The sequence below is a fragment of the Grampus griseus genome (genome assembly GCF_964374135.1).
Source record: "Grampus griseus genome assembly, chromosome: 2".
Classification (NCBI taxonomy): Eukaryota; Metazoa; Chordata; class Mammalia; order Artiodactyla; family Delphinidae; genus Grampus; species Grampus griseus.
The window spans coordinates 76,945,615-76,973,568 of NC_139018.1; the positions used below are offsets into that span (position 1 = coordinate 76,945,615).

At 40.6% G+C, this 27,954-nt stretch overlaps 1 protein-coding gene across 1 annotated transcript in view; it reads left to right on the plus strand.

Moving 5' to 3' along the window:
- Positions 1-543: 543 nt before the first annotated feature.
- The window catches only part of AVEN (apoptosis and caspase activation inhibitor), a gene marked incomplete at its 5' end in the record, with an annotated part of 193,037 nt that continues 165,626 nt past the window's right edge, over positions 544-27,954 (plus strand). Inside the window, one exon of the mRNA XM_082647184.1 lies at positions 544-789. Within this exon, the coding sequence (XP_082503310.1) occupies positions 544-789 (246 nt within the window). The remainder of the gene's footprint in view (positions 790-27,954) is intronic.

The window sequence follows — 27,954 nt, forward strand, 5'->3', positions numbered from 1 at the left end:
CTCTTCTCGGTTTGCTGTGTCTCCAAGTAAGTCTTCACTCCTTGCCCCAACAAGTCATCTCTCGGATTCATTGGCCTGTCCTCTGCAGCGTGCACCAGGAGCTTGGACTCGGTAACACTAATGTTTTGGTATATACTTTTTAAGACCTTTTCTTAGGCAAATACACCGTATCACTATGTCTTTCTTCTTTTAATTAAAAAACGAATTCATATTATATAAACTTTATTTTATAACCCATCCTTTTACTTATACTATGGCCCTTCCCCCAGAAACACCACTGTCTCCCACTTGCAGCTTCTACTAGTCAGGCCTTTCCTCTGAGCCCCCGGCCGTGCCGGAGACCAGGTTCCGGCCCCACCTGCCAGGCCCCGGGGCCGCCCCGCCCCCGCCGCGGCCAGCTTCATACCCGGCCCCGCACCCCGCGCTCGCTGTCACCGGGGGCCCGTCGCTCGCGGCTCCTCCGTGCGGCCCGTTTCCGGTGGGGCAAGGGCGTCTCCGCGGCGGCCCGGCTCCCGCGCGCTTAGCACCGCCGGCGGCGGCCAAATGCAGGCGGAGCGAGGAGCTCGGGGCGGCCGAGGACGCCGACCCGGCCGCGGCCGGCCTACCGGGGATCGCGACCGCGAGCGGGCCGGCGCCCCGGCGGCGGTGGCGAGAGGCGGCGGCGGGGATGGAGGCGGCCGCCGGGGCCGCGGCAGGGGCTTCCGGGGCAGCCGCGGAGGCCGAGGAGGAGGAGGTCCGCGAGGCGGCCGCCGAGAGCCACGAGGCTGGGGTGCTGGGGCCAGTGCGCCGGTAAGAGGCGACAGCTGGTGGGATCCTGGTCGGGGTCGGGGTCGCGGCCTCGTGGGACCGGGGCTGGTGTGGGTCCAGGCCCGGTGGGGGTCCGGGCCCCGAGTCAGAAGCCGCGAGCGGCATGCAGGGAATGCGCGAGCCGGACGGCGGCAGCGCCTGCGCAGGGCGGGCGGAGGGCGGCGGGGGCGTGCGCTGGGGTGCACACGTGGCGTGGGGGGTGGGTGTGCGTCCCTTCCTCCCTCTCTGCTGGGCTGCGCTGAGGTTCAAGGCCATGGGCTTCCCCCGCCTGCCCAAGAGGTCTTGGCCCAATTATTAAAGAACCCAGCGGCCGCGGCTGTGTCCGCAAGTCAAGGGGGCCGGTTGGGTTCCGGTGCGGGTGTCAGTGTGATTAACCCTTTTGCGGTAGGGACAACCAGGGCTTGGTCTCCCAGTGCCTAACCTCACAGGGAGACATTCCTATTATTAAGAAGGGAGGGATTTGGGGGTCAGTTTTGTTCACTGCCTGTGCAATGCGTGGCACACAGTAGGCACATAATAAATGTTTACTCAGTGAAAGAATGACCCCGACAAGCTGGACTCTATAGTATTTGGGGGCGGGATCGGATGCATAGTTCTCTTTTTTTTTAATAGCATAGTTCTCTTTCATTGTATATGTGTAGGAATCAGGGGGTGGTGGCCTTCGTCTATTTGAATTTTCTATCTGTAAATGTTTCAGCAGTCAGGTCTCAATTTTACTAGCAATATAATCGGCCATATTCACACATTCATAATTGGAAGTGTCTTAGAGCTTGGAGCAGGGAATGGTTTGGGGGCAAACTGTTACTCTACTGATACCCTAGCTAAAGGAGTTAAATTACTTTCTTTATGAGCTGTTCTGTTATTTTAACATTTGTAGTACAAAACTGTCTTTATATTTTGAATTCCCATGTGCATAGATTAAAAAATTATTTTGGGTTGAGTTAAATTTCCTATTACTGAAGTATTGATATTTGTAACATCTTAAGGGCATAGTAGGTAGGATGTCCCTAAAGATAGGAGTTGTGTACAGAAGTAGAGTTGGAAAAAATACAAAACTTAAGTGTGCCATATTTAACCTTGTTAGGATTAAGGCAGGTAATAAGTAAAATTTGAGAGAGGTATGAAGAAATTCTTAGAGTCAGCTCATCAGGAAATGAAGGAAACTGACCAGCCTAGTGCACATTATATATCACATCTTGTTTCTATAACATTATTTACCTATATAACTTTATTACAACTTAATTTTTTTAGTAACTTGAAAGTTGTTTAAACAACTTGATAAATTTTTTATATGTATACTTTATAAAATCTTCATTTTTATAGGTTAACTGACTTGCCTAAGCTGTTGAAGCCAGTGGCAGAGTTGGGATTTATACCCAGCTGCCTTTGACTTGACTGTTTTATCTCTCACATTTTTGTGAACCAATCACTGCTTTACTGAGAATAAAGGGGACACTCCTTGGTTGCAGGGATCATGTTTTAACAGTAATTGTAGTAATGGTACCTTTGGTATTTGGTCTCTGTTGAACTAAATTGAATGAAATGATGGTGTATCATTTAGAGATGAATAATGTATTTTTTGATTTATGCTAATATTGTAACCATTGTATTAAAACTTAAGGCTTTTATCCTTTTTTATAATGGTCTGAAAAATTCCATCTTGTGTTTTCTTTTAGGATTTTCTCACTTCACAGTTTAATGATTCAGTGTGTCAGTGAATGTAGATGCTTTGCACAGTGCCTGGGGCATAGCTGCAGCCACTGTTACTACCACCATCATATTTTTAGGCAGAGGTGGATGAAGAGTGGTTGGAAAGATTATTCCTTCATTTTGGTTTGGGTTGGTGGCCTGTAAGGTCACTTCCACATCTCAGATTCTGAAGTGCTCTTCCTGTTTAGGCTTGCTAAGAATACCATTTCTTGGTGCCTAAAGACTAAGTGGGACAAGGTTGATTAAGGTGCCTGAGGCCTCCTTGCTCTCATATCCTGTGGTGCATTTGTGCCCCAAATGGAGATTAATTGAAATGATTAGAAAGAAAAAAAAGTTCACAGTGGAGTTTTAGCTGTGTAAGGACCAGGTACCTAACTCCAGAATTGAATACTGTCTATTCCCTTTGCTACCGTAGACTACTACGGATACATGGCTTATAAGTGGAAAACAGGCCAAAATAAAACTAAACCAAACAACTTCTTGATATGTAATACTCCAAGGTAACTTAGTTGAGTACCTTGCATCTGCTAGTCTCTTGCTCTTCAATCATTTCCTCTATAGATGGTATGAACCCCAAGCCTATGGAGTTTGGGTAAGCATGTCATAAGGCTAATTATCTTCATTGAATACCCACTAGGTGTAATATTATACTTAATGCAATCATTAACTTAAAAAAAACCCAATACTAGGATTTGCTTAGTATTATATTAATATTTTTGATGAACTGTTAACAGAGAGGAAGTCAAGGCCTATTGGCAGTCCTTGGAAATTTTTTTCTTCCCTGTAATATTAATAGTAACTTACATTTATTGAGCACTTAGTATGAGATGAGAAAACTGAGGCACAGTTAGATTGCTCACAGTTAGGAGAGCTTAGGTGATTTACCCAATATCACTCAACCACCAAATTAAGGAGTCTGAATTTAACCCAGGCATTTCGGCTCCACAGCTGAATCTTTTAACTACTATCCCAAATTGCATCTGTAGTGACTCAGAGATGTGAAGAGTGGATGTATGGATGACTTGAGTGATACCTGTTTTCCTGATATTTTGATATGATTATAGGTTTTAAGGTAATACAGATACCATATTCAATTATTGTGGGTGTCAGATCTTTGCTTTCTTGCTCCATGTTAATGTGTCAGCTGCTCTTATTCATTTTTTTAAATAAATTTATTTTTTTTAATTTTTTTTTTTTTTTTGGCTGTGTTAGGTCTTTGCTGTGTGCGGGCTGTCTCTGGTTGCGGCGAGCAGGGGCCACTCTTCGTTGCAGTGCGCAGGCTTCTCATTGCAGTGCTTCTCTTGTTGTGGAGCACGGGCTCTAGGTGCACAGGCTTCAGTAGTTGTGGCTTGCGGGTTTCAGTAGTTGTGGCACATGGGCTTAGTTGCTCCGCGGCATGTGGTATCTTCCCAGACCAGGGCTTGAACCCGTGTCCCTTGCATTGGCAGGCAGACTCTTAACCACTGCGTCACCAGGGAAGTCTCTGTATTGATTTTTTAAATAGAAGTGTCACATCATTCTTATGCATGGTCTAAATACTATAGTCATTTAATATTCTCCATTATTATCTATTTTTCCACCTTTTGCTTTTTTCGATGTTATTATTTTTTAAAATTTTCTTTTCAAGGTTTTCTTTTTTTAAAAAAAATTTATTTTTGGCTGTGTTGGGTCTTCATTGCTGCACACGGGCTTTCTCTAGTTGCGGCGAGTGGGGGCTACTCTTCGTTGCGGTGCATGGGCTTATTGTGGTGGCTTCTCTTGTTGCAGAGCATGGGCTCTAGGCACACAGGCTTCAGTAGTTGTGGTGCACGGGCTTAGTTACTCTGAGGCATGTGGGATCTTCCCGGACCAGGGCTCTAACCCGTGTCCCCTGTATTGGCAGGCAGATTCTCAACCACTGCCACCAGGGAAGTCCCTCGATGTTATTTTTTTTCCCAGTTTGAGTTATAAATGATGTATAGCACTATATGAGTTTAAGGTGTACAGCATAATGATTTGGTGTACATACATCATGAAATGATTATCACAATAAGTTTAGTGAGCAACTGTCATCTCATAGATGCAAAATTAAAAAAAATAGAAAAAATTTCCTTATGATGGGAACTCTTAGGATTAACTCTGACTTTCATATATAATATACACCTGTGTTAATTATATTGCTCATGTTTACATTCCATCCCTAGTATTTATCTTATAACTGGAAGTTTGTACACCACCATCCATTTAAGAATCACATTAATATTAACAGTGAGAAGACTTACATTATTCCTTATTCTTTTTAACTTGTTTTTTAATTCCACATCTCCCTTAGAGCTTGACCCAGTGTAATATATATATATATATATATATATATATATATATATATATATATATATATATATATATATTTTTTGCGGTGTGCGGGCCTCTCACTGTTGTGGCCTCTCCAGTTGTGGAGCACACGCTCCGGACGCACAGGCCCAGTGGCCATGGCTCACGGGCCCAGCCGCTCCGCAGCATGTGGGATCCTCCCGGACCGGGGCATGAACCCGTGTCCCCTGCATCGGCAGGCGGACTCTCAACCACCGCGCCACCAGGGAAGCCCGTAATATATTTTTGAACTTGAAAATCTTTTAGTGATTACCCTTTCTGCTTCCTTGTAACAACTTGTGATTTAAAAAAATGTTCTGTAACCTTAAGGCTTGGGTATAAATTTTTCTTTTAGATTAAATTAAAATCACATTGATTTATATACTATCTATTTTAATTAGCAGTTGTTAAACATGTAAAATTTTATGTAAAATTTTATGTAAAAAGATCATGTAAATGATCTTTTTCCCTAATGAGTTTAGTTGGGTATCCATGAATGAATATTACTTATTGCCTGAATGAGACAGGATTCGCTGTCAATTCTCTTCCTAATTTTTCTTTTTATAGATGTAAGTACTGAGAAACATAGTTCTCATAAATTGGTAGATGGGACTGGTTGGAGTTTTGTCATGTAAGTGTCACTCAATTCTTTGAACACCTTTCTGATTATATGCTGAAATCATTACTGTAAAACATTTGAATGATCTGTCAGCTGACGACTAGATTAGGTCCTCCTTCAATTTTGTTGAAAACAAGGAATTGGAAACTACTGATTTGTGAAAGGTCTCAATACTTTCCCAGTATCTACACCTGTATTTCAAATTACCCTTTGCTTGGGCTTCAGGGAATGCACCACAGTCAGACTGAAAATGGTCAAGAAGGGGTTGCCTTGTCCTCAAGTGCTAAGTGTCCTGTATTTCTAAGATAGACTGCTCTTAGGAAAGAGTATAGACATTGAATATCTGGAACTGGAACTTGATTCTTTTAAAAACGTGCTTGTTCAAAAACCCTTAGGAAAATCTATATGACCCCCCCTCTCCGCCCCAGGCCTATGCCTGCTCCATCAGGGGCCTGCTGAGATCACATTACTTACGAGCTCTCCTTCCTATCAGGAGCCTGTGTAGAGCCCTGTGAAAAAGGGTAGTACCAGGGAAAAGAGGAAATCAATATGTGAAGGCTCTGCTAATTGCACTAGTCAGAAGGCCCTGTTCAGGATCTCCTTCTTAGGGATGATTTCCCCTCATCTCCCCTCATCTCCTCGTGACCTGAACCCTCTCTCTCACTGAGTTCGGTGCCCCGTCTTTGAGCTGCCTTAGCCCTTGACTTTCTGCTTTGTCCTAGAGGACAGGAGCTTGTGTTGTTCACTGTTAAATTGGGAAAAAAAAAAAAAAATCACATTACTTACTTTTTTTTTTTTCTTTCCTTAGTAAGATAGTTTATTGCATGTATTCACCCAGAAGGTTGGAGCGTTTTTGTTTTTCTGGGTTTTTTTGGGGGGGATTTCACACTATGCAGAGTATGGTTTCCAATTTTTTGTCATTCTTAGTAGTGTTACTGTCTCTGATTTAAACTACTGCTAGGATGGAAAATGGCAAGCTCATAATTCAACACGGCTACATTTCCTGGGGAATTATGTAGTAAGCCTTTTCTGCTTTTTCCTTTTTTCTTCAGAAAAAGTAGTGATCATGTTTCACAGTACCGGTCACTGTGCAGGTGACCTCTAGAGAGGCTGTGTAAGAAGTCATTTGGTCTTAGCCACACCACAGCATGACTGACAAGGCTTTTTTAAGAAATTAATTTAAGTGGTTGTAAAGGTGTTTTCTCTTCAGATGTTGCTATTTCCTGATGCACTTTGAAATACCAAAGGGAGAAATAAAGACCATACTGACACAATTATTTCTATTTTATAGAAGCTCCCGATTAACTTATTAGGGCACTACATTCATTCTCTTTAAAATTTCTTTTTCTTTTTTTAGAGCCATTTGTGCGTGTGTGTTGAGGTACCAAGAATAAATTCTTTAATACTTTTTCCTTTTGGATGGAAATAATCAACAACTTTGTTCTGAATATTTTCTACAGAGTTTTCATGGGGCAGTGCATTGATAATTGTTATAGATAATATCACACTTTTGAGTGGATTTTGTCAAAGGGTGTTGAGAAATACAAATTGATATGCTTAGTTTTTTCCTGATGTTGCTAGGATGCTGTTTTTAGAATTTGACTAACCTGATGTCTGTCAGCCTTAAATTACTTAAAAGACAATTTCTGTAAAGAACAGTACTCCCAAGGATGCCATTTCTACCATCCATGCACATCATTGGTATGTGCACATAGCATGACAATTAAAAAATTTGTAAGAGACAGATAGAATGAATTCTCCATTGTACATATTTAATTCGCCTTTTTTCTTCTTGCTATTAAGGACTGATACAAATACGTCTGATCCATATTTCTTTAGTACCAAGTCAAACCTATACTGAGGGATAGCAAACACATTTTAATATTAACCTAAGCAAAGTATTGGGGTGACAGGACTGTTGCCCCAAATTCATATATACTCTTGGATTATCAGTGCTGTGATCCCTCCATTTCTGTATTTAGCTGTGGGAAGTTACTAGCGCTGGGAGATTTTGTCAATGGATGTGTATTTTGTGAAATGATTAGTCGCCAAATTTAGATGTCTGTAGTCTCTGGCTTGAAAGGACCATTAACAGCTGCATTTTGGGAAAATATAAAATACTTAGCCTTCTCTCTCAAAGTCTAATGCAGTGTGAATTTCATTTAAATCATGGGTTTGGCTCTGTGGTTCTATTATGAATCTAAAGTTCACCTCCCAGTAGCTGGATTCACGATATTGAAGACTAGGATATTTTGCTCTCATTTTTTTTCTTTTACTACAATGCTGATGATAAAATAACATGTCTTTGTTTAATACTTGGACTAACTAACGCCTAGTCTTATTTTATACTACTGAAGAAGGCTTAATCTCTGTTGCAGATACACAAACTTCAGGTCCTTCTGAAGAACTTGTGAGTTCTCTGGGAGCAAAGCCTGATTAAGAAATGAGTATTTTTCTAAAGGCAAAGCTTGGCTTCCTATTTTCCCTTACTGTCCTTCACCCCACTCCCAGGTTGTATTTTGGTTTGCTGCTTCTTTTTTTATGTCAGTAGTATTATGATTTTGTAGAACAATTCCTATTAAGTTTCCCTTAATTTTTATTTTATATTGGAGTATATTTGATTTACAATGTTGTCTTAGTTTCAGGTGTACAGCAAAGTGATCAGTTATACATATACATATATCCTTTTTCAGATTCTTTCCCCATATAGGTTGTTACAGAATATTGAGTGGAGTTCCCTGTGCTATACAGTAGTAGGTCCTTGTTTACCTATTAAGTTTTAAAAAGTATTTTTTTTCACAGTCAAGAGAATCATTGAATTAAGAGGTTAATAGAAAATGTTATTTTAAGAGCAATTATTTTATGTATATTGGAGGGGAAAATTAAGCAGATAAGTTGGTTTTTCATTTTTACCGTATGGAAGTAGACTTAAAATGGAGGGTTTTTAGACAGAATTGGCAGGGAGGGGAGCTTCAGGTTTGCACCTCATCTGTTTCCTGAGTGGCTTCGTGGGGGCAGGGAGGAGAGGGGAAAGTGCTGTTGAAGCCTGAGGATGGGTGTCCATGCTGGTGGGGGCATCATGGTGATCCCATGTGGGATGGGGTCTCTGAAAACATAAGTATCAGAGTTGAAGCATTATGGACAAATAGGAATTATTGTTTCAAGGTGGTAGATAACAGGACTTTAGAGACAAATGAATAGTTAGGGTATAACTTCTCAAAACCCACCTAAGTTCTGCTTTTTGCCTGTCTCCCTTCCTTCCTTTCTCTCCTCCCCCCCAGCCCCCACCCATGTTTTTTGTTTTCTGTTTTTTCATTTTTCTTTCAGGCGCTATATCACATGGCGGTCAGTGATGTGTGTTTTGCAGTGTAGCTGACTGGTTAGAAACCTACCTTCCAAACCCCTACTTACTAGTTGTAAAACCTCAGGAAAGTTGCATAAGCTTTCTGAAACTCAGTTCCCTTACCTGTAAAGGGTGACTAAGAGTGTCTACCTTACAAAGTTGTAAAGATTGAAATTAGATGAACACAGTCAAAGGTGGTTCTTTTATCTACAGTCGTGCTGCTGTCCTCTCTCATGCAGAGTGTTAATCTTCTTAGAGTATGCAGGTCAAATGCAAAACTACACTTAGTCACACACAGGAACTTACAGATGTATAGAATATTTAGAATTTGTATTACTTATTGAATAAGGTATTATCTTTTTTCATTTAGAATTTCCTTAAAAGCTTTGAAGCAGTAAGTCTCCCAGCCTTTACTGAGAGGCTCTGTGCGTGTGTTTTTGGGTATGTTTTCAATGCTCTATCAGGAAATTTACAGCTCTGCCTTAACTTTCACTTCCTGCTTGTGCAGAGCCTCAAGGTTGGCCTGAGGGAAAAGATTAGGGCCTTCTCAGATCTTTCCTGGGCATGCCCACAGCTTTGCACATGTGCATGGCCTCCTAGATTCTCAGGAATATGTCAAACCTTTACAATGCCCTCTTGGGCATCTCATTCTCCAGTTTTACCTTATAAGTTTCAGCCTCTTTTGAGCCCACCTGGTATCACTGCCTCAAGTGGCTATGATTTTAAACTTTTGCTGCTGATTTTTTTTCTTTTTTACAAACTTCCTGGTTATATGACTGTTTACCCAGGGTGAGTTCTAAGTCTGCTCAAATAAAAACAAGATCTGAGGGCTCCCCTGGTGGCGTACTGGTTAAGAATCTGGTTGCCAATGCAGGGGACATGGGTTTGAGCCCTGGTCTGGGAAGATCCTGCATGCTGTGGAGCAACTAAGCATGTGTGCCACAACTACTGAGCCTGCGAGCCACAACTACTGAGCCCACACGCCTACAGCCCTTGCTCTGCAACAAGAGAAGCCCCTGCTCACTGCAACTAGAGAAAGCCTGCGTGTAGCAATGAAGACCCAACACAGCCGAAATAAATAAATAAAATAAATTATTTTAAAAAAAGAGCAAGATCTGAGAATGGAGCTTTTCACAGAGCTTCCAGAAAAGTCAAATAGTGACAGCTCTCTGGGGATGGGACTTTGGCAAGCTCTCCTACCCTCTCCAGTGGCTGCAAGGCTGCTGGTTTTCACAGTCACCATTGTAGTGAGGCTTTTGGTTTTCAGGGCTATTGTAGAGCTGGGTAGAGTGGGATTGGAATAAGCAAGTTGCTGTTCTTACAGAAAGTTAGCTGTTTTCCTTGAATAAACACTCACTGGGTTGTTGCAAAGTTTTGGTTAATTTCCATAGTTCTGAAAGTGTTGGTTTTAACAATTTTTTGTCAGTGTTCTTGTTGCTTTTGTGGCAGAGTGGATATTCGGAAGTCCTTACTCCGCCATTCTGGAAGTGCTTCTATCCTACTGTTTTTTGAAGCAGCCGTTGCTACTCTTTCTAATTGTTGGAAACTTCTTTTTCTTTTTGTGACAAAACATGTCTCCCCTTAACGCTGTTATGTGTAGGACAGAGTTCTGTTCTCTGGAACAACAGAATTTTTTTTTTTTTTTTTTTTTTTGCGGTACACGGGCCTCTCACTGTTGTGGCCTCCCCCGTTGCGGAGCACAGGCTTCGGACGCGCAGGCTCAGCGGCCATGGCTCACGGGCCCAGCCGCTCCGCGGCATGTGGGATCTCCCCAGACCGGGGCACGAACCTGTGTCCCCTGCATCGGCAGGCGGACTCTCAACCACTGCGCCACTAGGGATGCCCCAACAACAGTGTTTTTGACTGAGCCAAAACATAGGAAGAATTCCCTTGAGACTAAAAAAATGCCCTGGGGGACTTTTTAATGTTTAATTTGGGAGACTTTTTTTTTCCTGAAACTGTCAACTTGGGATTGACCACATATAGTCAGAGTATGGTAAGTAGGCAAAAATGAATGATTTTTAATTATTTAGTCAAATATGATATTTTATCATTTTATGAGACTATTTTCATGATTGATTCCTCTGAAGATTTTGGCACCTAATTTACAGTTTATATTTTTTAGTACATCCTGGGTGACACTCACTTACATGTGATTGATACACACCACATCATGGTCTCTATCATGTGATTTCTTCAATTCTAAACTTCTCAAATTTGACTTCTTCCAATATTCCTCCCCATGTTGTCAAAATTAATCTGTTTCTTTTCCTTCCCTTTTGTATCAGAGATACAGGTATCTCCTAAGATCAAAAGTTCTGCCTGTTCTGTTAGATAACAGAAAAATACCAAGAAGAAAATAAAAATTATGTGTAATATCATTACCCAGAAATAACCAGTCAACATTTTGCTGTATGGTCTTTTGATATAAAACTGGAAAGATGTCATGATAAGACTTTAAGGAAAAAAGATAATATGTATTTATGTCAAAATTATAAGATGTGTACATTCATTTAAAATCCTGAGAGGGTGTGAATACGTATCAAGCTATTAATCTGTGTTTGGAGTGGGGAAAATATAGGGACTATGTGGAACTTTGTCTTTCCCTTTATTCAAATTTTTTATAGTTGTATATTATTAGCAACATAAATACATTGCATTTGAAAAGAGGATTCTACAAATAAACTTTGATTAGAAAATATGACAAGATGGGCAGGCAAGATGATGCATATACAAATAATAGGGATTATCTCTGGGTGAAGGGGCTGTGTGGTGTCATGCACTGTACAAAGGACTTTGTGCAGAAAGACAGTCACTTTAGTTTGGACAGGTTATGTTCCTGTCCCTCTCCTATTTCTCTCTCTCCACATACACACACACTATTGTTTTTTTAACATCTTTATTGGACTATATATAATTGCTTTACAATGGTGTGTTAGTTTCTCCTGTATAACAAAGTAAATCAGCTATACATTTACGTACGTTCCCATATGTCCTCCCTCTTGCCTCTCCCTCCCACCCTCCCTGTCCCACCCCTCTAGATGTACACAAAGCACCGACCTATTTTGTTTTTTCTTAAAGATTTTATTTTGAATCTTTAAGAGTGAATGGTAGACATGATATCCCTTTACCCCTAAACACTGCAGTATGTATTTTCTTTTTTAAAAAAAAATTAATCAATTTAGTTTTGGCTGCGTTGGGTTTTTGTTGCTGCTCGCAGGCTTTCTCTAGTTGCGGTGACTGGGGGCTACTCCTGGTTGCGGTTCGCGGGCTTCTCATTGCGGTGGCTTCTCTTGTTGCTGAGCTTGGGCTCTAGACCTGCGGGCTTCAGTAGTTGTGGCTCCTGGGCTCTAGAGCGCAGGCTCAGTAGTTGTGGCGCATGGGCTTAGTTGCTCTTCAGTGTTTGGGATCTTCCCAGACCAGGGATCGAACCCGTGCTGCCTGCATTGGCAGGCAGATTCTTAACCACTGCGCCACCAGAGAAGCCCTGTATTTTCTAAAAGCAAGGAAATCTCGTACATAACTATAGAACAATTATTAAAATCAGGAAACTAAATTGATACAATACTATCATCTAACTTGATTGAGATTTTTCCAGTTGACCCAGTAATGTCCTTTATTAGGCTTTGAATCTTGAGGAAATGACGTATAGATGTAGGATAATTAGAGATTATTTGCTATAGCAAATTATCCTCACTATTTCTGTTAGGTGACTGAGTTCTCAGTTGCTCGTTTCCTGCTTGGGTGTTTTGGGTTTTTTTTCCCCCAGCCTCTAGACTTCTCATCTATTTTATAAGCTACTCGAAATTCTTTTAGTAAATTCATTTGCTGCCCAGGTTTGCCAGAATTGATTTCTATAGTTTGCAACCCAAACTTTGACTGATATATTACATTTCTCACACTCTCTGGTTTTCAAAATCTTGTTCATCCTCACATGCTAGTTCGAATGCCACCTTCAGTGAAGCTTCCAGTTTTCCTCAGTTAGCAATGTGGTACTTTGTAAATAGAGCACTTATTTTTAGTCTTCGTTTTATTATAGTCAGTTATTTACTTGTATGTCTCCTTCATTAATTGTAAGCTACTTGAAGGCCTGTACATGATATAGCACTGTGGTGTTCAGATGAGTGATAGGATTTATCAATAGAAGGTAATTTAGAAGGTAAATGGAGCAAGCTAGAGAGTGTGTGTTTTTAGACAGTGTCATTTGGGAGTTCAGGTCAGGGGAACCCTTTATGTTTCATTTGCCTTTGTTATGCTATTTGAAGTACCCTTCATTGGTGGTTGAGAGCTCAGTAACTAAAAAGTTATTGCTCTCCCAAGGGCCAGATCTACACAAGAGCTTTAAATCACATTGGATTTTATATTTTCCTTGTTCTAAATCTTTTAAACTTTCCAGTGTAATGCAAACCACAGATTTTTTAGACTGTGAGAATAAAACAGGAATTATAGTATCCAGAGGTCTTATATGTATAGCGCCCCTTTTCACTATTTTGTTTTCTATTATGTTTTAAACTCATTTGTTGTATGTATTCAGACTTGATTCTTATTTCGTCTATACTTTGGAGTCCTTGCCACTTTTATCTTTGCCATTTTTTTGGTCAGTTATTAAATAGAAAAGTTTTTTTTAAAGCTGTGTGATTTATATGGTTCTGTATATTTTAACTTATATTTGAAATGTTAGCGTCCATAAGAAATTTTAGTGTTTATTTTTCTGTTTTTTCTTAACTATTTCCTAATCTGTTACTAATGAATTGACAAGAGCACATGTTTGTTAAATTTAAAGTAGAATTTATTTATAAAAATGTGCTGTGTTAGTTCTATGTATAGAATAACGGGATTGGAGAAAAAAAATTTTTTTACCTAGCAGGGAATAATGAAAGTAACTAGCTTTTTAGTAGTGTTTCTTTATGCTGTAAAATTAGGTCAGGACTAACCTAGGACAGAGCATTTCTTGTGCCCTAATTTTATTATTATTGTTACTTTTGTTTCTTTTGCCAAGTAGAAATTGTAGGTTCTTTATTTGCTTCAAAGAGATGGTAGGAACATAAATTAGGTTGCTTACAAATATTTAAAAATCTATGTTAGGGACTTTGCTGGTGGCTCAGTGGTTTAAGAATTCGCCTGCCATTGCAGGGGACACGGGTTCGATCCCTGGTCCAGGAAGATCCCACATGCTGCGGAGCAACTAAGCCCGTGCGCCACAACTACTGAGCCCACATGCCACAACTACTGAAGCCCGTGCACCTAGAACCCCTGCTCTGCAACAGGAGAAGCCACCGCAATGAGAAGCCTGTGCACCGCAACGAAGGGTGGCTCCGGCTCACCGTAACTAGAGAAAGCCCGTGCGCGGCAACAAAGACGCAACGCAGCCAAAAAAAAAAAAAAAAAAAAGATGTTAATTTCCTTGCAGATAAACTTCCTAATGAAAGCATATACAGAAAGAACCTTTAAAACTATGTTTTTTAAAAAAGTGTTGATCATATTCAATACTTAGATAATCTTCTCTTGGTGGGAGTTGATACAACTCACTAATGAAACCATTTGACATCAGGGTTTAGCCCGTGACCTTAGATACTCTTTTCTTGGTGGGAGTTGATACAACTCATTAATGAAACCATTTGACATCAGGATTTAGCCCGTGACCCAGCAATTCCATGTTAGCAATTTATCTTACAAATATGTCTGAATAGTTAGCAAATGTAAGTAGATGATTGTTCTTTGCAACACTGTTTAAAATAAGGAAAATCTAGAACCAACTTTCTAAATGTCTGTTAAGAAGGACTGGTTAAGTAAATCATGGTATGTCTATGCAGAGGGATACCATGTAGCTATTAAAGAATGGGGTAGATGTGGAAAATGTCTAATATCAAGGGAAAAAGTTACTTCAGAAAACTTAGTGTTACATTTGTGTAAAAAGATATTCATACAAAGGCATACAATGGAAGGCTGTATAAGAAACATGAAGTGGTTACCTTTGGGGAATAAGAATAGGAGAAAAGGAGGATTTTCCTTTATATCTTTCTGTACTATTGAATTTTTATTTTGTTGCCATGGACATGCATTACTCATATGAGTAAAGAAACAAGCATTAAGTTAAATTACCTAAAACTGCTTCTTCGTAGGCCCTGAAAGGCATCCTTACATTTAACTGATCAGAACCTCCCTGTGAAGGAGGCTGGCAGTGTTAAGTGTAGTTTTGTTTTTTTTTTTAAAATTAATATTATTTTTGGCTGCACTGAGTCTTCATTGCTGCATTCAGGCTTTCTCTAGTGGCGAGAGGGGGCTACTCTTTGTTACAGTGTGTGGGCTTCTCATTGCGGTGGCTTCTCGTTGCAGAGCACGGGCTCTAGGCCTGCAGGCTTCAGTAGTTGTAGCGTGCAGGCTTTAGTATTTGCAGCATACAGGCTCGGTAGTTGCAGCACACGGGGTCTAGAGCTCAGGCTCAGTAGTTGTGGTTCACGGGCTTAGTTGCTCTGCAATCTTCCCTGACCAGGGATCGAAACCGTGTCCCCTGCATTGGCAGGTGGTTTCTCAACCACTGTGCCACCAGGGAAGTCCTAAGTGTAGTTTTATAGATGAAGATATTAGTAGTTGGGTGGATTTAGGCCTTTTAAAAGATATAGTGAGGTAGTTGGTGGTGGAATGAATACCTGAGGTTTCTAACTTCTAGGATGGGACAAGTTTTTTGTTTATGAATGAACAAAACAATGAATTGTGAATTGTTTTTTTTCCCCCTCCTAGAAGGGGGGTTATGTACTTTTCATGCTCTCCTATCAAACATATATATCTTTTCTAATATAGCAAATGGTTAGGCTATATTGAATTGTAGTTTATCCCTTAGATCTGTTGACTTTTTTTTTAGTTTATTCAATATGTATCTCATTGCTCTTAGAGATAGCAAATGTGGGGTAGTAAAATGTGGAGATGGGAATTTAAGATTTTCACCAAATGACACAAATGGAGGTTTCTGCCCAGTATGCTAGGTCTACGTGTGTGGCTTCACCACACTGTACCCCCTAGGCTGTAAGAAGCCATGCTTCTATCCCTCAGTTTCTAGTTCCTTAAACATAAGGGGTTCTAAATGGGCTGCTGTGATATTAAAAAGACTGGGAAACTTTTAGCATCCCACTTACCTTCCCTTCTCAGTTTCTTTTTCTAAAATTGGGACCTCTATAGCAAACAAGTATTTATTCATTCTCATTCTCTCTCTCATTATAAAACATTTAAGTGTGAAAAGCCTTTAAGAGACCACTCAGTTTTATAATGTCATCATTATAGTTTATAATCAATTAAATCATCCTGTAGCTTAAAAAAAAAATCGTGTAAGATTCCGATTTGCTCTGTAAGTCCACATTCTGGAAGTGCAGACTGCTTACAAGTGACTGTGAAATGGTGGTACTTCATTTCTCTTTACAAAAGTTAAAGGATTTTTTTTTTTTAAATAAGAAGTGAATAGTAGAGAGAAAAGCAAATGTGTAAGTGCTCTTTGGCCTAATCAAATCAAGGACAATTGAGCCATCTGTCAAATGCAGGTTGAACTAGATGTATGAACTCCAGTGCCCTTGTCCAAAACAGGAGTGAAAAGAAAATTCCAGGCCACACCCAGGCATCATCTGCTGCACAGAACGTGTGTCTGCTCGCAGCTGACGTGAAACCAGCAGCCAAAGTACAGTTTTAGCCTTGAACAGCAGGTGGGGTAAGCAGTGAAACATTTTTCCAAATGGGAGTAACGTTCATTTCATACCTAGTCATTGATTGAACAACCATGGAATGCGTGCAAACCCGAGTGGGTTCAAACCTTAGCTGAGTAGACTAAAACAACAGCAACAGCAACAAATTCTTCACTGTGATTATAAATCTTCTCAATTCTGACTATTTCCTAGATTGTTGATATCATTTCAAACCAGACTGGAAATCTGAGAAATGATGTACACTCACGATTCTCTTGTGTTCTTCCTCCCCTTGTTTTGTTAGAATCATACCGTCTTTACCCATAGAGGAAAAAAGAGTGGGAATCAGAGAGACAAGTTGTAGGAGAAAATCTTCTTTATTGGAGGGGTTTCTTATCTCTTGGGGGTGTGGGCTTTATCTCTGATTGTTGGTGTGTATGTCATGGCCAAGGGTAATTCAGGCAAGGATAGTTAGCAAATGTGTAAGCTTAATAGGCTGCTTAATATTTTATCCTTAACGTAGGTATTTCTAGATGAAAATGTTGCCTGAAACGGACTTTCGCAGTATAAACTCCAGATCCAGTATGTATTATCATATTTGTGAAATTTCAATATAGTTTCATTGATTTTTCAGCATTAGTGGCTTAGAGTTAAGGTAGAACTTAGAGAATAAGTTTTGTGGAATAAACAACAAACTTAGGGAGTTGTTCTTTTATTTTGTGTTGAGTCTCTTCTGATATATGGACTTTCGTTTATGCTACTTCCTTCATTTTCTGTATTGTAGAAACTGAGTTGATATTTGCAGTTTATGTATATATATATATATAGTGACTTTTGGTGCCACAGCCATTGTACTTCTCCACTACCAAAGCTGGTATATCTTTAAATACACATTTATTTTAAAAGAACAAATTAAAGGGGCACCTTTCTTTTTTAGTGCAGGAGCTGACCATCTGTGTTCTGTCAACACCCACAACTGGCATGTGCCCCTCTCTGTATCTACACATATATATTCATTAACATACTCATATAAGTTGTATATTAATATGCTATTTGGAAGTGCTTTATACTCCCAGTTTTTTCCTTTTTGTTTATGGTAATTTATACGACTTAATAGTTTTCCCTAATGAATATTCTCTGGGCAAAATATCTTTCTTTTTTGTTTTCTGACCTAAATAATGATTACTGATGATGTTATGAAGTGAATGTTTCTGTTTCCCCCCAAATTCCTATGTTGAGGCCTTAATTCCCAGGTGACTGTATTTGGAGCTAGGGCTTGTAAGGAGGTGATAAATGTTAAATGAGGTCATAAGGGCGGGGCCCTAATCTGATAGACCTGGTGCTCTTGTCGGAAAGGCAGAGAGACCAGAGCCCTCTCTCCTTGACATGTGAGGATACAGTGAGAAGGCAGCCATCTACAAGTTAGATAGCCGGTCCTCACTAGACATCGTCTGCTGGCACCTTGATCTTGGACTTTCTAGCCTTCAGAACTGAGAAATAAATCTCTGTTGTTTAAGCCACGCGGTCTGTGGTAATTTGTTTGGGCAGTCTGTATGGCTAATACAGATGGCTAACTTTCTAACCATAAATAAATAGGTATTTTTTATAGTGGGTAATGTGAAGACTTCAGATGAAATAGATTAAGAAACTGATGGGAAATTTAATGCAAACTAAGAACCACTCAGACTGTTACTGACGTGAATAGCCCAGTCTGCTTTTTGTTGTAGCTTACATATATCAATTCTTTTAGATACTGATCTTCGGATTTTCTTATTTGTGATTGTTGACTTCACATGCGAATGACACATTTTTTCCCCCTTTCACTCGTCTGTGGTAAAGACACCCCCTGATACTGGGTTAAAAAGGGCTCTCTCCTTGAAGCAGGAGAGTTCTTTTTAGAGGAGGCGTATTTGTTTTTTATTGTTGCTGTAACAACTTGCCGTAAAGCTTAGTGGTTTAAGACAATACAAATTGATTATCTTATGGTTCTGGAATCCCAACGTGGGTTTCACTGGGCTAAAATCAAGGTGTCTGCAGGGCTGCATTCCTTTCTGGAGGCTCCAGGGAGAATGTTTCCAGTTTCTAGAGGCGGCCAACGTTCGTTGGCCCTTGGCTTCTTCCTCTGTTTTCGAAGGTAGCAACGTAGGGTCTGTCTCACTTTACTTCTGTGGTCACATCTCTTTTCCTTTCTCTCCTTTTTTCTGCCTCCCTCTTCCATTTGTAAGGATTCTTGTGATTACAGTGGGCCCACCTGTATAATCCAGGGCAGTCTCCCTGCTTTAAAGTCGACTAATTAGCAACCTTAATTTCCTTTTGCAGTGTACCCTAACATTCACAGATTCAGGGGATTAGGATGTGGGAATCTTTGGGGAACCATTCTTCTGCCTATCACAGGCAGAAAGTGATATATTTAATAAAGTATGAGAAAACTTTGCTTGGAAAATTATTGGAGCTCTTGTGTTTCAGCCTGTCTTTTATTGGAAGATTCATGGTCTATTTTTCAACTGTTTAAACCTATGTCCTCTTTTGAGAAACAAACCTCCTCTGTTCTGCGGTCGATAATAAACACATTTGTTTTTTCCCCTCTAAAATATTCACATAACCCCCGCATCCCCCAAGTGTTTGAGCTAAATAAGGTTTGTCACACCTGTACTTCGCCTACATCTGGGCCATTGTTTCAGACTTCTGGAGTATTTTAGGCTCTGGGATATAACATTTGCCCTTTTGTTTGACTTAAAAATCTGCCTAGGGTTTGCTTTATTCTTATTACCGGCTCCATTTCCCCCATAATAGTAATTATTTGCTATTGCTATCGTGAACTTATTTAAAGAGGTAAGCATGCCTAACATATTTTCTAAACATGTCCATATACTTAAGAGGTAGGTAGAGTATGGACAGTGCTTGTTCAAAAGAAGTGAGTATCTGCAATCTTAACTGCTTAGTTGATTTGAAGCTAATTTTCAGTTTCATTGTTGTATCAACTGAAATAACTCATAGCAGTAGGATAAGGTGATTGCTTTTGTTGGTATGTGGTTTCAGAGCATATTATATCCTGCCCTGAGATTTTATATATTTATCAATATATGGAGATGTTATATATCTCTGTATAACTATATATTACCTCTAGATAACTATATATGACTATATCTATATATATAGTTTTAAAATAGACTTTATAGACTTTTTAGAAGAGTTTAGATTTACAGAGAAATTGAGAGACTAGTATAGAGAGTCCCCATAGATCCCATACCCAGTTTTTCCCATTATTAACATCTCACATTAGCATGGAACATTTGTTACAATTAACGAACCAATATTGATATAGTGTTATTAACAAAAAGCCATGATATCAATTTTGTTTTTTAGTAGAAAAGGAATAATTTGGCATTTGAGAATATTACTTATGAAATATAAATAATGTGTTTTTGGGGGGTGAGTTAATTATGCTTTATTCATCTTTAACTTTGTGATTTGACTTTGTATTGGCTTCTTGATCTGTGAAGACTGACCATGAAGTGGATTTGAATGTTAGATTTAGCTCTGAGTTTGAAAGTAATTTTTCTGGTTAGGACTGAGAGATGGTCAGATTACACCTTGCACTTTTCATGTCTTTATGGATCTGCCTTCCCATCACATTTAGAATGAAATCTGAATTCCTTACCCTGCCCTGTAATGCTCTTCTCTGACTCCTGTGAGCCTCTTAGGCCTCATTCCTTCACTCTTTCCTCCAGGTTCAATGCAGTGTAGCCGGGATACTGGCTTTACTTCTGATTTTTTTTTTTTTTTTTGTGGTACACGGGCCCCTCACCGCTGTGGCCTCTCCCGTTGCGGAGCACAGGCTCCGGTCGCACAGGCCCAGAGGCCATGGCTCACGGGCCCAGCCGCTCTGCGGCATGTGGGATCTTCCCGGACCGGGCCACGAACCCGTGTCCCCTGCATCGGCAGGCGGACTCTCAACCACTGCGCCACCAGGGAAGCCCTTTACTTCTGATTTTTGAATGTGGCAGGATTGTTCTCTCCTGAGGGCCTGGAATGTTCTGCCTTTCTGCCCCAGATCCCAGCATGGCCTCCTCCCTCATTTATCTGGTTCTCTGCTTAAATGTTCTGTCTGAAGATGTTTCACTGATGATTCTGTATAAAATAGTGCCCTCATCCTTCTCCAAGCCATTACCCTGCTTTATATTTGTAGGGTTTTATTTGTCACTACCTGAAAGCACAGTGTTTTATGCATATATTTATTCAAACACTGTCTATCTATTTATCTGTTGGTTGGTTGACTCCTACAGTAGAATGTCAGCTCCAGGAGGGCAGGGAATGTTCCATGCACACCAAACAGTGCCTGGCATAGTATAGGCTCTCAATAGATAATTGTTATGTGAGCAAAGAGTGGGTTTTGTGTTTAAGCATGGCATTAGAATATTCTGGAAATATTCACATTTATTTTTTGTTAGCAGCTTTATGCTTTTCCTATTACAACTGAAAGTAGTGAAGGGAGGCTGGGTGTAGCTGTAGTAACTCTGAAACCAACTCCACTCTCTGGGCTCCTCTCTGCATTATAGTCCTCTATTTTGCCATCCGTGAAAAGAGCCAGAAGGAGTTTAAATGCCTCTGCCAAAGAAATAAGCATCTGTCCGTTTCCAACAGGTGTTTTGTCTTTCAATGCCCTTAACAGGGGGAATGTGTGTAGATTACTTTTCTTTAGTCTCTAGCAACATACCTGATGAGCAGCTGTTTACAATGAATAATTACCCCCCCTCCTGGCCTCTTAAACCCAGCCTGAGTGGCAGGGAAGGTAAGAGGTGAGGCTTACAGAGTGGGGACTGGAAGAGGAGAGTGTTCCAGAGGTCAGGAAGTTTTGGTTTTCTTTCTTTCTTTCTTTTTTTGTTTTTTGAGGGTATTAGGTAAATTGTGACACCTAAGAGGAGAATAAGAAATGTGCACGAATATCACGGTTTCATAAGAGTCAATAAAAGGGCGACACCATCAAATGGAAGGTGAGAAATGGGCTGCCCTCAACTCAGGTGTGTGGAAGCTCTCATAATCCGAGAGGTTGAGAGAGATGCTGCCTCAGCAAACCACGGTAGAGTCACTGGGCAGACACGACCAAGGTGGAGTTGGCCCACTACGGCCTGTTTCTTCTGCTGAGTGCAGCTCAACACCATGGACAGATTGCCCGAGGACTCAGAAAAGCAAGGAAAAGCTGGCACGTGGTGAAGGGAGTGAAAACCCGGGTAAGCGACCTGTATGGGGACCAGGGAGGCGAGTTTCTCATCGTTTTCCTTTTCTCTCTGGCCTTGAACCAAAGGCAGGCTCTCAGCAGAGCTGCAGCCATGGCGCGGAGGTAGCTAAAAACCAAGAGAAAGTCCATCTTTCTGACCAGAAGACTAGGAAAATGCAAGTTGGGGAGTATGGGGTGGGGGGTCCCCTCCTTCTTTTGAATCATGGGATGAGCGCCGGGGTCGGGGAGCACCAGACTTTTTGGAGAGTCAGGCTGGCTGGTGGTGCTAGCAGCTAAAACGTGTAGAAGTCTGTTTTTCTGGCCAGAGGACAAGGAAAATGGGTTCCTGCAGTCAAAAAAGTATGGGAAAATGCCCGTTGTTTTTTTTTTTTTTTTTTTTTGCGGTACCCGGGCCTCTCACTGTTGTGGCCTCTCCCGTTGCGGAGCACAGGCTCCGGACGCGCAGGCTCAGCGGCCATGGCTCACGGGCCCAGCCGCTCCGCGGCATGTGGGATCTTGCCGGACCGGGGCACGAACCCGTGTCCCCTGCATCGACAGGTGGACTCTCAACCACTGCGCCACCAGGGAAACCCCCGTGTTTTTTTTTTTTCCCCACTTTCTTTTTTTTTCCCCCTTTCAGCTTTGCCCTCTGAGGGGCAATGTGGGCGGCTAGAACTCTAAGAGAAACCCGACCTTTGGGCCAGAGGATTGGGAGAATCCTAGAGAGGAAAGAGCTGGAAGGGGATCCTCTCTGTGTGTGAAATGTCCAAAGGCAGGGGCTCACCCTGAGCTGCACATCGGGGAGACAGACTGGAAGTAGCAGAGTAGCAAAAGCCTTGAGAAGTGACATGGGAACTGTTGCCCACAGGAGATGAGACAGAACTTACTGTCTGGATCTAACCAGATTGGTTGCCTGATAAAATGGAACAAACAAAACCGTAACATTCTCCGGAGGATTTTTAATGGGATCCAGAGTCTAAACAACTTCGTATTCACAATGTTATTCTACATCTAAAATGTCACAGTATACCAGCAAAATGTGACCAATTCTTGAGGCAGAAGACAATCAATAAATGCCAACCCCAAGATGGCCCAGATAATGGAATTCTGAGCCAGAGACTTTAAAGCAGTTATTATAAGTCTGCTCCCTCCATGAGTTAAAGTATCTTGACATGAATGGAAGGATAGCTATTCTTCTTTTAGAAGAAACCATAGGAGGGAAATGTTCGTGACCTCGGATCAGGCAAACATTTCTTAGGTATAGCACCAAAAGGATGATCCGCAAAGAAAACAATTGCTAAGTTGGACTTCCTGAAAATTAAAAACTTATGCTTTGGGAAGGACACTGTTGAGGAAAAAAAAAAAAAGCGACATAGGAATATATGGGAAATTGCTGTACCTTCCATGTAATTTTTCTGTGAACCTAAAATTGCTCTAAAGAATAAATTCTATTAAAAAAAGACAAGCCACAGACTTGGGAGAAAATATTTTCAAATCTCATATCCAACAAAGGACCGGTAGCCAGAAAATACATAGAGCTCTCAAAACTCAGTATGAAAGTCAACAATTTGTTTAAATCTTTTCCCCATTTTTAAACAGATGGTTTACCCAAGAAGATATATTGATGGCAAATAGCACAAGGTGGTCAACGTCATTTGTTATTAGGGAAATCCAAAGTAAAACCGCAATGAGAAACCGCTTTATGTCTATTAGAATGGCTTAAAAAAAACCCTGACAGTACCAAATCCTAGCACTTTATTATCAACTTAAACGTACGCTTTTCATATGACCCTGCAGTCCCACTCTTAGGTATGTATTTACTTACCCCAAGGAAATGAAAACTTTCTGTACATGAATGTTTATAGCAGCATTTTTTTCATAATTGCCAAAAGCCAGAAACAACCCAAAGATTCTTTAACTGGTGAATGGAGACACAAGCTATCCATGCAGTGGTCTACAACTTGGCAGTAAAAAGGAATGAACCACTGTTGCTCAAAACAACATGGATGGATCTGCCACTAATGTACTCGATTAAGTGAAAGAAGCTTGGAGGGTGGTATGAAGGGAAGCTTTGGGATGATGGGATTGTTCTGTATCTTGATCGTGGTGGTGGTTACATTGATTCCATTTGTCTAAGCTCACAGTACTTTGTATTTTACTATATGGAAATTGATAAAATAATTATTGGGGACTGTCTAGTTATAATTTTTAGCAGATCCTAAAAAGGTAAGTATTCCAGACCGAGAGGGCTATTATTTTTCACATGATATACTTTGGCTTTGAGGTCAGTCATCAGCCCTCTTCAGTGGTGAGAGAAGAGCGTGTCTGTTTAGTAGACTTGTAAACCTGTGATGTCTTTTTAAGTGAATTGTGTGCCTTAGCTAACGAAATCTACCACTCTGGATCTTACTGCTTTTTGAGTGGCTTCAGGACCATGAGAAACAACGAGAGGAATTTCCTTTTTTCTTTTTAACGTTTAGTGCACTGAATTGCTGTGAATAATGCCTGAAGGCTGGTCTCAGGATTGTGTGCGGAAGGAAGCAAGGTTTATCTTGCTGGTGATTGTGACATTTTTTTTGGGACAGACCCAGGGCCTTCTTCCTGTTGCTTCTGTCCTCTAGGGTTGTCTCTGAGGTAGCCCGTTCAGAACTATCTTTTTTTTTTTCTAACATCTTTATTGCAGTATAATTGCTTTACAATGGTGTGTTAGTTTCTGCTGTATCACAAAGTGAATCAGCTGTACCTATACATATATCCCCATATCCCCTTTCTCTTGCATCTCCCTCCCACCCTCTCTATCTCACCCCTCTAGGTGGTCACAAAGCACCGAGCGATCTCCCTGTGCGATCTTAATGACAAGTCACACTCCAGACATTTTCTTTTCTTCTCCTCTTGTCAAAATTGTGATAATGACCGTGTGTTACTCTCAGGGAAAGGCTTTGAATTTCAAGTTTCTTTAATCTAGTCAGTGTGTTGCCTTTTTAGACATCCCAGTGGGGACACTATTTGGGGACACTTTTTGTGCTGCGCATATTATGGAAAGATGCAGCATTTTCCTTCTGCCAAGCCTAGAGCTCATGTTCTAATAGGTAGTAGCTTTTTCATATTTATTCCTCTTGAGAGTTTCGATCACGATTTTAAACTCACAGGCTGCCGTGTTAGAGGAAAGCAATACTACGAGTTTAATTTGTGCTTCCTCCACAAAAGAGTATTTGGACACTGTGGGTGGGGATCTAGAGAAGGTGGAATTAAGTGTTGCTTTACATTTCTATGAAGCGGAGATAGTCTCACGCTTACACAGAAGATGAGGCACACGTCACGTCAGTATCGCTAACTCCAAGGGAGTTTTACCGACACGCGATTATTCCGCCTCGCTGTTCCGTGGCCCAGCTTCAAGGCCCTTGGCTTGTGTGCACTTCATAATCCTGGTCCTGAGATTTGCGTTTTGTCCTTGTGGATTGAGGGCTTTGAGAAAATCCACCTTTCTCTAATGCAAGGTGGAAAGCTCTCTCCCTTCTTTATGTGTCTTTGCTGCCCTTTCTTTTAATTAAAGTTTTTTCCTCCCTAATGTTGGAAGAGCTTCCTAAAGGTCACACTTGAAAAGAGCTGCAGAAGGGAAATGCTGATTATAGTATTCTGTCCTTTCACAGGGGAAATTGTCTTGCGAACCTTCCTGCCTCCGGAAAGTGCATTTTCTTTTTCTCATTTCTCAATTTTGGTTAAAGTGGTGCGGATGGGAAGGAAAGTTTTTGCTGACATGTAGCCATGATGTCATTCTGTTGATGGCAGAGGAACAGAGAAGGCAGTTCAGCCCGAAAAGAAGAGCGTGGCGGCTTGAGCTCCTTGCAAATGTCACGCATTATGGGGCAAACGTAAGGCTTGCGTTTAACGCAGGCGTTTGTCTTCATTGCAAACAATGCCATCTACAAAATATTTGCCCTTGAAATCTCTAAATACGATGTTTGTAGAAGTTGTCATCCGATTTTTATGGATGTTAAGGGAGCCGACTGACAAGAGTGCTCCGAGTGTCCCAGTCCTTTTCTCTTCAGACTAATGTTGTCATGTGTAAGTGCTCTTGAAGATAAAAGATTTTAGTGTTAAAAAAAAAAATCAGCCAGCCCACAAAAGAGAAATGATATGCATTTTGTACAGATTCTATTCATCAGGGAAGAACTGAATAGGGGGATGAATTCAAAAGAGGCACTTCAAATGGTAGAAAGCGAGAGACCGTGGAAGCATACGTTAAATTATGTGTCAGATAAAATACATGCACAAAGAAACACTTTTCCAATGATTGGTCGAGTGATTCATTCCTCCTCATTCGGTCAGTGTGTGCATGGGCTGCCCCACATCACGTAAGGTAGGGACTTAACAGGAAGAGAATTCTCTTAGGTCCGTTTGTTCTTTCATGTGAAAGGGCAAATTCAACAGCTTTCACTGGGTAGGGCCTGGGTTTAGCCCTTGTCTTTAAAGAGAGAACAGCTAAAAAGGGTAGCTGTTGTCTTCAGAAATTTGACCTATAGGTTAAATTTATAGGTTAAGCTTATAGGTTTTTGCCACAAGGAGAGTAAGACTGTAATTCAGTCAAGGGATCTAAATGAGGTGATGTGCAGAACTTGTATGAAGGCCCACAAGTTTCTAGCTGCACAGCTGTAACTTAGATCAGTCACTAAGGAAAGTGCAGTGAAAATTGCAGTCCACTTGACTGAGTTGTGAGGTGGTGTGAAGTGTGTTCTACCAGATGGTAGCATTCGTCCTTTAATTAATATAGATTGTATAAGATGTAAATCACACCTATTTGCTTATTGTTTCCTTTTTCCCACATTTTATCAGTTTGTCACCCATTGACATCATCTTCTATTTTAGTTTCGACAATTTTTGCAAAAGCTCATCAACTCCCCTGTTTAATTGCATATTTTTCTTCATGTCATTGATGTAGGGAATGTAGTTTCACACATCAGAAGATGATTCTTGAACTATCAGTCTCTGGCTGGTTACATCTCTTCTGCCCGTTAAACAGTCTCATTATTTTTCTCTGTTGGTAGTTAGGAGTTTTGAGCAGGACCTTCACAAAAGCTTTAGAAACTAAAAGACTAAAAACATTAGAATGATTTGTTTCACTAAGATTTTGCTCAGTGAAGAGACATATTTGCAAAAGCACTAAATTGCATCTCAGGCAGATTGTCATTCTGCCTCTGCCAGTAAGACCTTGGGCAAGTTCTTTTCTGAACCTCATCTCATCTCCAAAGCCTTGGGGCTTAAACCAGATGATCTACAAAGATCCTTTAAGAGAAATACTGTTATTTCAACCAAATTTTCAATTTGTCTCCTTGGGTTGATTATTGTGGAACAAGTTTGTAAAGGTATTGGTAAGAAATTCTGTTCTAAAGGTAGAAAATGACATTATCTAGTAGTAAAACGTGTTTTGAGGCATGGAAAAGGGTAGATGACTTCATTAAAAAAATAAATTTATTGACTCTTATGTGCACAGGATAAAGTACAGCAGCATACAAAAGAACTGTATATGACTTTGTGCTTCTTCTAAGTGCTGCTGGAATAAATGGTTGCCAGGTAACAGTTTTCAATCCTTTCAGAATCTCTGAATAAGGCTTACTGAAATCACTTACCTTGGTAATTGGCATCTTATTAGAATTAATAGCTACGTGATAACAGGGACATTGTATGAAAAATTAAGTGATAAATGTTTCAAAATAGCTAACTTCTTTGAGGAAGCCGCTTAGCATTACTGAAACAAGGATGAGATCTCCATGCTGTTTAAAAGGCAGGTGGAGGCGGTTACTTTGTCTCATTTCGTAGGGAGAGTGTACCACTCCATTCTAGGCTCTGTGATGAATTGTTAACAGGTGGACTGTGGGTGAATTTGGGATGGGTGGGTGTGTGCGTAGTTGGTGAAGAGACACTTGGCAAATCATACACAATATTTTGATAAGCCCAAGAGATTATTTATAAGACAGTGGTTCAGAACTCTGAACGTAAAGAAGACAAAAGCCTTGCTTTTGTCTCAATACCTGTGCTCACCAGCGGAGGGTATTCACTAAGTATTTAAACTGTTTCTTCATTCTCCCGGACTCTAGCGCACAAGCACCCAGAGACACTTGGGTTTAGCTCACAGTGGGTTTACAAGTTTGATGGAGAAAAGTTTGTTAGCTGGACCAAAAACTGGTAGAAATATTTTAGAAGAGATGCAGTTTCATTTTGCGGCTCTGGAGATAAATAG